The 9965-nt window shown below is 40.5% G+C and overlaps 1 protein-coding gene across 4 annotated transcripts in view; it reads left to right on the top strand.

Annotated features, from left to right (window-relative positions):
* Positions 1-467: 467 nt before the first annotated feature.
* Kcnd2 (potassium voltage-gated channel subfamily D member 2) overlaps positions 468-9965 on the top strand; it is a 458638-nt gene continuing 449140 nt past the window's right edge. The window contains exons 1-2 of one of the 4 annotated variants that reach the window (XM_040291597.2): positions 468-1064; positions 1244-3718. In XM_040291597.2, coding sequence (XP_040147531.1) covers positions 2604-3718 — 1115 coding nt within the window. In that variant the 5' untranslated portion in view covers positions 468-1064; positions 1244-2603. Of the gene's footprint in view, positions 1087-1243; positions 3719-9965 lie in introns of all 4 variants that reach the window. The other 3 variants (XM_040291596.2, XM_005333954.5, XM_040291595.2) reach the window with 3 other exon arrangements.

Raw genomic sequence — 9965 nt, 5'->3', positions numbered from 1 at the left:
CTAATTTTCAGGTAGAAATTGGTCTTCTTCTCCTAGCCAACGTCGATGAAACCTCACTTTTTCCAAAGATCTTAATTATGATAATGATGATGATGATTCGGTAATCTAGATTTAATTTTCAAAGGCATTTTAACAAGAATTGTCTGTATCTCATTCCACAACCCGGAAAATGCATACTCAATCCTGAAAACTACATCTCAAATAAATACTGGAAAAGGTGGCAGCAGGGGATTTGAGGATGTTTATGTGATCTGATTCTCTGTTGGATCAGTTAATTTTTTGATCCTTCACCTTTTTACAGCATCCAAACCTTAGGTGTAGATTTAACTTCTCGCCATTCACGCCATCTAGTGGTTATAAATATTATACTTTTGGTTTTTAAGGATGATTCCTAATGACTGGGGGGCGGGGTACACGAAAAACAAAACGGTTGGCCGCGACAATTTTCCTGTCTCCCTTCACATCACTTACCCCTCACGGACACCTTTAACTACTTTAGCCATTTTATATATGCACAGCGATGCGTAAGAGACGATGAAGGGGACGCACACTCTCAGAGACGCACGTCCCTTGACGTTGACATTTAGAAAAGGGTTCTAAATCCTCCTGTCATTCGCAAAGGACGGAAAAGGAGTTGTGGCAAGACCTAGACCGAGGAAACTGCCTGACTTTTCAACAAGTTGGACAGATGTCACATTAACCTCAGCAACCTTAAGATCTGTTTTGAAAAAAAAAAAAAAAGTAAAAGAGGGAAAAAAAGAGGGAATAGCACTTAAAAATTCCGCCGCGGAGCTTTGCAGGTTTTGCGACCCATTCGCCCCCAGAAGACAACCAATTCCTGCGCGTTCCGCTCCGTTCACCCTCCTTCCCAGCTTCTCTTGAGTCTTTTTTGCCCCCTTTTCCCACGCTCGCCTTGAACGGGGACTTGGGAGGCAGAAGGAAGGCACCGGTCCCCTTTCTCCTCTTCTCCACCAAACCACCGCAGCCAAGCGCGTGAAGCTTCCCTTTGTTCATCCGAGGCTCGCTCTCCTCTCCCGGCAGAACCACCTGGATGCTCTCCCTCGGTGACATTTTGCGCCGGGGCTGGTGGGTGGCTGGGGTGGAGCGAGAGGAGCCCGAGGGGGCGGGGGCGGAGAAAGGTCAAGCTGAGGGAAAGGCAGGAGACGCCTTTCCTAACCTGCGTGGCGGGGCGTGCGCGCGGTTATTTATTTATTTTCTTCTTATTTATTGATCGCACGAGCAGAGCGGTGCGGGGAGCTCGGGGAGATGCAGGACCACCCACTGGCGGGGAAGCAAGGAGCAGTCCTCCCGCGCCCCCGCGCTGCCGAGCGCCTCCAGCCTCTGCGCTCGGACGAGAGCCCTAGCCGGCCCCGGCTCCGGCCCCGCAGCGCCGCCGCCGTCGCCCGCCTGTCAGCCCCGCAGCCCCGCCACCCCGCAGCCCCACACCGCACAGCCCCGGCCCCGGTGACAGCGGCCGCGCAGTAAGTTGGCAGGAGCGAGTGCCCTCGGTTCTCGCCTCCCCCGCACCTTTTGAACTTGTTGCTGTTGCTCGGCTCGCCTGCGCCTGGCTTTTGGAAGGTGAAAAGGAGGAGGGAGGTACGGAGGGATGGGGGAAGGGGAAGAGCTCGCTTGAGCTTTATTTATGCTCCCTGGGTGCATCGGATCCGGCTGCTGGGGAGCTGCTTTCTCTCCTTTTCCTTTTCCGGGTGCACAGCGAGGAGAAAGTCTCCATGCAACTCAGCCCCAGCGCGCACTTTGCCAGGTAGGTACCGCGGGCGAGGCGCGTTCTACGCGGAGGCAGATGCTGCTGCCGCCACGGTGGCGGCGGCTGCCAGCTCACGGGCTCAGTAACTGTCACACTGCACCTGAGCTGAACTTGAAAAGAGAGTGAAGGGGCTATTGGGCGAACGCTTTTGGCAGACACCGAGGGTGTTTGTAGACGTGGGGGAAAAGGATCTTTGTATTAACGCCCCCCACCGTGCCCAGGGCACATCACCTCCATCTCTGCAAATACGGGAGTAGTAGAGGCGGCAACCGGACTCCCAGAGACGTGGGGCAGCAGCTGTGACTGTATCTCCGAAGCTACAACAACAGGTCGCTTGTTTGAGACTCCTTTGGCGGGAAGGGCTACTTGGAAAGGGAAGGTTTGAAAGAGCGAAAAGGGAAGGTGAGAAGGTTCCCCAATTCCTCAAAATAACACCACTGGGTGACTCTTCGTTTTCTCTCTGCTACTCCACATACTGACCCCATATCGTCCAGACTCTGTCAGGGGAGAAATTAGACACCTGTTTGAAGAAACTGCTGCATCCAGTCACCTGTGTACTCATTCGTGCCAGGAGGGGGCCTGTGCAACTGCTGACACAGGTTGGGTTTGCTTCTACTGGAGGTGATTGCATTTTTTAAAAATTGTTATTCCTCATACCTGAGAGGGAAACTTGCCTTCCTGAGGACTGACTTCACCTGGAGCACTGTTTTGGAGTAGGGTGATACCTCTGAGCCGTGTTCCCCAGTACTGGGCTTGAGACGAGGGGGGTACCACTGTGCTTCTTTGGCTGACCCACTGTAGAAGCTCCTTTACTCTTGGTGCCCCACTTCCCGGCAACATGGCGGCTGGTGTGGCCGCATGGCTGCCTTTTGCAAGGGCAGCAGCCATTGGGTGGATGCCTGTGGCCTCTGGGCCCATGCCTGCTCCCCCAAGGCAGGAGAGAAAGAGGACTCAGGATGCCCTCATTGTTCTGAATGTGAGTGGCACCCGCTTCCAGACGTGGCAGGACACCCTGGAACGGTACCCAGACACTCTGCTGGGCAGTTCTGAGAGGGACTTTTTCTACCATCCAGAGACTCAGCAATATTTCTTTGACCGTGACCCAGACATCTTCCGCCACATTCTGAATTTCTACCGCACGGGGAAGCTCCACTATCCCCGCCATGAGTGCATCTCTGCTTATGATGAAGAATTGGCCTTCTTTGGCCTCATCCCAGAAATTATTGGCGACTGCTGTTATGAGGAGTACAAGGACCGCAGGCGAGAGAATGCCGAGCGTCTACAGGACGATGCCGACACTGACAACACTGGGGAGAGTGCCCTGCCCACCATGACGGCTAGGCAGAGGGTCTGGAGGGCTTTTGAGAACCCCCACACCAGCACAATGGCCCTGGTGTTCTACTATGTGACAGGGTTCTTCATTGCCGTCTCAGTCATCGCTAATGTGGTAGAAACAGTGCCCTGTGGGTCTAGCCCAGGCCACATCAAGGAACTGCCCTGTGGGGAGCGGTATGCAGTGGCCTTCTTCTGCTTGGATACTGCCTGTGTCATGATCTTTACAGTTGAGTATTTGCTTCGCCTGGCCGCAGCACCTAGTCGTTACCGTTTTGTGCGCAGTGTCATGAGTATCATCGATGTGGTGGCCATCCTGCCTTATTACATTGGGCTGGTCATGACAGACAATGAGGATGTCAGTGGAGCCTTTGTCACACTTCGAGTCTTTCGAGTCTTCAGGATCTTTAAGTTTTCCCGCCACTCCCAAGGCCTCCGCATCCTGGGGTACACACTGAAGAGCTGTGCCTCGGAATTGGGCTTCTTGCTCTTTTCGCTCACTATGGCCATCATCATTTTCGCAACAGTTATGTTCTACGCAGAGAAGGGGTCTTCAGCCAGCAAGTTCACCAGCATCCCTGCAGCATTTTGGTATACCATCGTCACCATGACAACACTAGGGTAGGTGCCATCAAGGGAAATGGGGTGGAGGTTGGATGTGGGGGAGTTGATTGTGGGTCTATTAAGGTGCTGTGATACTTCAGAGAAACTAATTGTTTTCTTTTTCCTAAGTACATTTAGGAAAACATTATCTAAATGATTTGGAAAGTCTTCTAATCTGTGAAATGGTATGATGCAAAGATTGAGGTTCTAGTGGGTTGCTGGCAGATACCGAGTATTGACCCCTGAAAGGGATAAATACACAAATTTTGGAATTCCTGAATATAGGAGAATGTTAAAGATATATGTATGAATATATAAAAATATATAACAAAGAAAAACAAAAACAAAACTTATGCCCTAATAAATATGCGAATATGCACAACATGTACTGCAATGTTTAGAAAATGCTTCCATGCATTCCAATGAAAAGTTTCCATGTATATTTGAAGTATTATTTTCCTGTTGATACATATGGAATGCATTTCTCCCTCTCAGCATCACAATTCTTATTTTACAACATGACAAAAAGTAGATTGTAGATGTATCAGAAGAATTTTAAAATATGCATGTAATAATACGTGCATTTTCATTACAGCTGATAGGTTATTTTTTAGTCTGTCAGGACTGAAGCTGATCAACTCCACAAAATGTAGTGGAATGATATTTAAAAGTCTAGGTTCACAGTTTCAAAAAAAAAAAAAAAAAAAGAAGCACATGATTGTCATCCACACTTTTTTTTTAGAAACTACAGATCCTGAGCAATGGATCCACACCCACTAAATACCCATGGAAGATAGAGCAGTGAATGTCTGGTGAGATTGATGTTCACCAAGGACAGGCTGCATTATACAATTTTGGTTCCTAATTTCCTTCTAGAATTCTTTTGTGCATTCATGAATTGTGGGGGGAGATGAAGTTTTATAACTGAAGGGACTATTTTGAATTCACGTGTATTTTAAAATAGATTTTTAGGGCTAGTATTAAGAATTGTTTAGATGGTAGGAAAAAAAGAAGTGTCAGATGATTGAGAATGTTAATCAAACTGCTGAAAGTCGCAGCATTATACATATTAGAGAATCTAATAAAATAAAATGGTTAGAGCCTTTTACTTTTATTAGTTTTTAGATAAGCCAAGGAGTGATGTTATTGCCCTTTCTTCAGCTTTATGCTACTTTTCTTGCATAGGTAATCAGTTCAGTAAGGATTTGGTAATGGCTGTAAGAAAAAAGTTATTCCCAAGACTGCTGTTTCTGGCTAATTTCATTGGCTTCCTTAAATGACATTGTGGTTAAAGTCAACTTAATTTTATTAGACATATTGTGTTGAACAGTTTCTCATGTTGTCAGATGGCCACCTAATGGAAGATTTTTTACATGAGGAATTTTGAGTGAGTTAATTAACAAATTATTATAAAGTAAAATACAGTGCTTTTGATTTTGACATAATCTCATTTATTTTTGAAGACTTATGGGTAGATTTTTTAAAAAGCAGTTAGTGAAGTTCATATCATATAGCTTATATTTCCCTTTTATTTGGTTGACAATTTTGTGACAGATTGTGAAGAAGATTCAGAATACCTTAGGTGCTTTTTCTTTATTAAAAGATAATTTGGTGGCTTATTTTTGTCTTATTGCCTTTATGTCATTCGAAATTATTATTATGGGACAATTGAGCAGTGTCAATCACTGTTATGATTGTAAATTAGAAGTATATGTGAATATAAAAGAATGCTTCAATAAAGGAAGAAATATTAAAAGGATATAATACTTTAAAAAATTGGTGTATATGGCAGGTTTTCATGAGGTCTCATGTCATTTCACTCTTATCTACTGTCTAGATATAGCTATATCTACATATAGATATGTCTTGAATGTAGGAACTATTACAATGAAAGTTGTTGAGCTGCTAATTTCATCTAACTAAAAGTTCTATTCTATACCTGAAAAGTTGGTATTATTTTAATATTTGTTCCCTGAAATTACTTCCAACTTTTATTTTGAAATTTGTTTGTTTTCAGAAAAAAATGAAGAAATTTTAACCACTAATGACAATGTTTATTATATAAACAAAATGTTTATAAATACTTATTTTTGCAGTAAGAAACTGAATAATAATGCTTGAGTAGTTCACACGTTTCATAGGTAAGTAGATTAGAAGGATTAAATACACACACACACACACACACGTACACTTTATCAGAACTTGGAAGCAAAACGGGAATTAGTTTCAAGACAAGTTTCACTGAAGTTGAAAATTTTAATTTTCAGGAAATTAAGCTAATTAATGATTCCAATGGAATACACCATCCAACTTTTCAGATGTGGAAATGTTACTGCAACCAAAATGAAGAGTATATGTAGACATTTAGCAAAGCATATGCTTTGTATAACAACAAAATTTCTTAGGAAAATATTTAATTTCTCATCAAAAATATTTATAGTGCATTTTAATTTCTTGGAGAAATAGATTCTTAAAAGCAGTGCCTTTTTGATTTCTTATCTGTGGTTATTTTGTGACTCATCAGCATTATGTAGGAATAGAATATATTCAGCAAAAACCATTGCCTGAAAATCTTTTGTGCTGCTGTTTTAGAGGATAAAGTATAAAGTGTAAACTTTCTGGAATGTATGCAGTAGTTTTAGATACCATGAAGTTGTGTTTGTGAGATGATCAGAATTTTCCATTATACTCTGAGCTTTTTTTGGGAGGTGGGAGTGGGTACCAGGAATTGAATTCAGGGGGCACTCAACCACTGAACCATATCCCCAGTCCTATTTTTTATTTTATTTAGATACAAAGTCTTACTGAGTTGCTTAGTGCCTCACTTTTGCTGAGGCTGACTTTGAACTCATGATCCTCTTGCCTCAGCCTCCTGAGTTGGGATTATAAGGGTGTGCCACCACACCTGCCTGAATGTGACTATAATTTTAATGATACTGATTTTCATCAATTAATGATAATAGATGTGAAAAGGTGATCCTAAACAATGGCTATCAAAAGTTCCAGCTTATGTAAACATTACGTACATGAGTACAAATACCCAGGAGCTTTGTCATGGAGGACTGGTAGAATTAAAGACTACTTCTCAGGTCATTTTACACAGTATCTGTAGGTCTGTTCCTCCATTCCATACTTTCCTTTCGAAGATATTTATTAACCTGCTCAGGGCCCTGGTTACCCTTTTGCCTCCATCCCACCCATTTCCCTCTCCATGGGAAAACTCTGATTACTGCCTTAGTTTGCCACGGTGAAAAAGAGATAACATCCATTGATAGTCTTTGTTCAGATGGTATTGTTTAAATGTTGCTCAATTCAGGAAACTTCCAGATGTTCACCAATAATAATCAAAAACTATTTAAAAATTTGTTCAATAGGGTCAAGCTTCAGTTTGTCATTGTACTTCATGTTCATGATTTGGGATTTAAAAGTGTAACCAGATGGCATATTGAATAATTTGAGGAACTATTCATATGTTAGGCAATATTTATATTCCTGATCAGGATTACTAACTTTTTAAATAATCAACTTTTTTTTTTAAGAGAGAGGGAGAGAGAGAGAGAGAGAGAGAGAGAGAGAGAGAGAGAGAGAGAGAGAGAGAGGAGAGAGAGAGAGACAATTTTAATATTTATTTTGTAGTTTTTGGCAGACACAACATCTTTGTTTGTATGTGGTGCTGAGGATCGAACCCGGGCCACATGCATGCCAGGCGAGCACTCTACCGCTTGAGCCACATCCCCAGCCCCACAGATAATCAATTATTTTAAAAAAAAAATTTCATTGCATTCTTGAGGGTCAAACCTAGGGCTACTCTCATGCTAGGCAATCACTGTACCACTGAGCCACATCCCAGACACATTTTTTAAGTGATGATATTGCTTATAATATAAATCTTAAGAACTTCAGAAATATCATCTTGTGATCCATACCACTTTTTACATTTTAAAACCAAGTTGTTTTCATCAAAGTTTCCAGTATGGAGACGAAAGCTGCTATATGGCATTTCTGTAAAGTTCATGTTTAGAATGAAATTTTTTGATGTTATTTTTACTTTTTGTAATTCTGGGGATTGAACTCTGGGCCCCACGCATGCTAGGCAAATACTACCACTAAGTGTGTATATATCTGTGTCCCTACTTAAAGTTTTATCTTGAAATAGGATCTTGCTGAGTTTCCCAGGCTGGCCACAAATTTGTGATCCTCCTGTCTCAGCCTCCCAAGTCGCTGTAAATTTTGTGTATTTAACTACATGAATCATATTCTGAAGTTTGAACAAATTTGGGAAAGCAAAATATTTGTTTATATCGTGTATTTACCTGAAGCATGGTAGAAGTACATTGTTGCTCTAAGGAAACTTTGTAGTTGTCTATTGATTAAAACCATCAAAAACTAGCAATATCATATTTCAATTTTAATAGGTTTAGTGAATTTGTATTTTAAGAAACAAAACCAAACAAACAAAAGCAAGGGCTGGGGGTATAGCACAATGATAGATCACATGCTTATGCACTAGGTCCAGGGTTCAATCCCCAGTTTTTTTTTTTTTAAGGCAAAATAAAATTTCATTGCAATTTTTAAATTTTTTTCCTCTTTTGGTGTACTGGGGATTGAACTATGTCACAAGTTCATTTTTTTAATTTCATTAATTTTTTAACATATTTTTTGGAGAAAGGGTCTTGCTAAGTTGATAAGTTTGGCCTTCAACTCCTGCCTTAGCCTCCTGATTAAATGGGATTACAAGAAGGAGCCTTCATGCCTAGCTCATTGCAATTTTTCTAAAAACATGACATTTTCAAAAACGGAAATTTTGCTTTTTAGAGTGGCGTAATTTGAGAGGAATTTATCATTTCATTAATGATCATATGTGTGCTATATGATAAAAAGAAATATAAAAATGCTTTTAAATAGCATCCTCCTGCTACCTGTCACAATTCTAATTACATTGGGGAATATAAGGAGTATATCTTGCAAAATCATTTACGTAGAGACTTTCAGTGCATGCATCTACTAAAATTGATGGAATTATTCCCTCTTGTGTTAGCCTCTGAACTTAAATATTGCTAATGTGTTAATCTAATAATGTTTACAGAGTTGGGGAAGTACTAAAATTTATCTGACTGGTGAAGAGCCCAATTATGGGTAAGAGTCATTTTAATTTTGGCATACTACAACATATTTGTAAGAAGTTCTGTGGAGAATGTAAATGGATAGAAGTTGAAATGTGGTATGTATTCTTCTTTTTAGTATTAAACACTATCTTAAGTGTTTTCATATTATTGCAGCCATCATATGAAATAGGAACAATATTTGAGTTGGCATTTTAAACTATGTGAATTTTCCTACCATGTAAAACTTTTTAGCACGTATTTCCTTTCTAGACAATATGTCAGAAAGAAATAATATATGGTATCTCAACATGGTACTTTAGATAAGGGAACATTATTGATTTTCAGTGGGTCTGCTGTTTGTTCCTTTTACTGATGGACTTTGTCTTACATTTATTTTTATAGTTACACCATTTAATTGAGAACTTTTCTCCCAGTTATATTCATCTTTGAAAATGAATTACTGACATTAAGATTTCTTATTAACTGATCATTCAATTCCTAGTGGAAGAAAACTTAGCTGTCATTTATTTACAAATTTAACATTTCACACTTGCAAGAATCTTGTGACTTTCCCATAGTTAATACCATTAAATAATAGCAGTACTTTTGGAATTTCACTTTTAATCTCATTTTTTTCTTAAGATCTTCAAATATTATCTAGAAATGTGCTGTAATAATTATCTGGGGATTGCTTCTGATAAGAGTAGGAACAAGTTGGCAGTTTATTCCATTCATATAGTGAATTTCTCTCCTTGTTCTATACTCTGTGTCTCACTTTTCCCACATTCCTTAATATCATTGCTGGCTTTGCCTTTGCTTTTTACCATGATGATGCCCAGTTGATACAATATAATGATATGTTCTCATCCAGTGAACTTTTATGCCATTTGGGGGAAACTACTTAATGGTACCTGGACTGACAGAAAAGTAAATCAGTCATTTTGCCTACATTGAATAAAATGAATTAGCCTGTGAATTGATGAAAATGTGCAATTTAACTTCTTTTTCATCGGAAGAACAAGAATAGGCAAAGATCTTTTGACAGTAAAGGAAGCATTATTTTTCCTTCAGAACTATGATAAATTCATTCCTATTTCCCTCTCCCCATTTTCTCTTGTGTTTTATATTATTTTCTGACGACAAATACATATACAGAGAGA

The sequence above is a fragment of the Ictidomys tridecemlineatus genome, chromosome 2 (assembly GCF_052094955.1).
Source record: "Ictidomys tridecemlineatus isolate mIctTri1 chromosome 2, mIctTri1.hap1, whole genome shotgun sequence".
Lineage (NCBI taxonomy): Eukaryota > Metazoa > Chordata > Mammalia > Rodentia > Sciuridae > Ictidomys > Ictidomys tridecemlineatus.
This window is presented reverse-complemented; position numbering and strand designations above follow the sequence as displayed.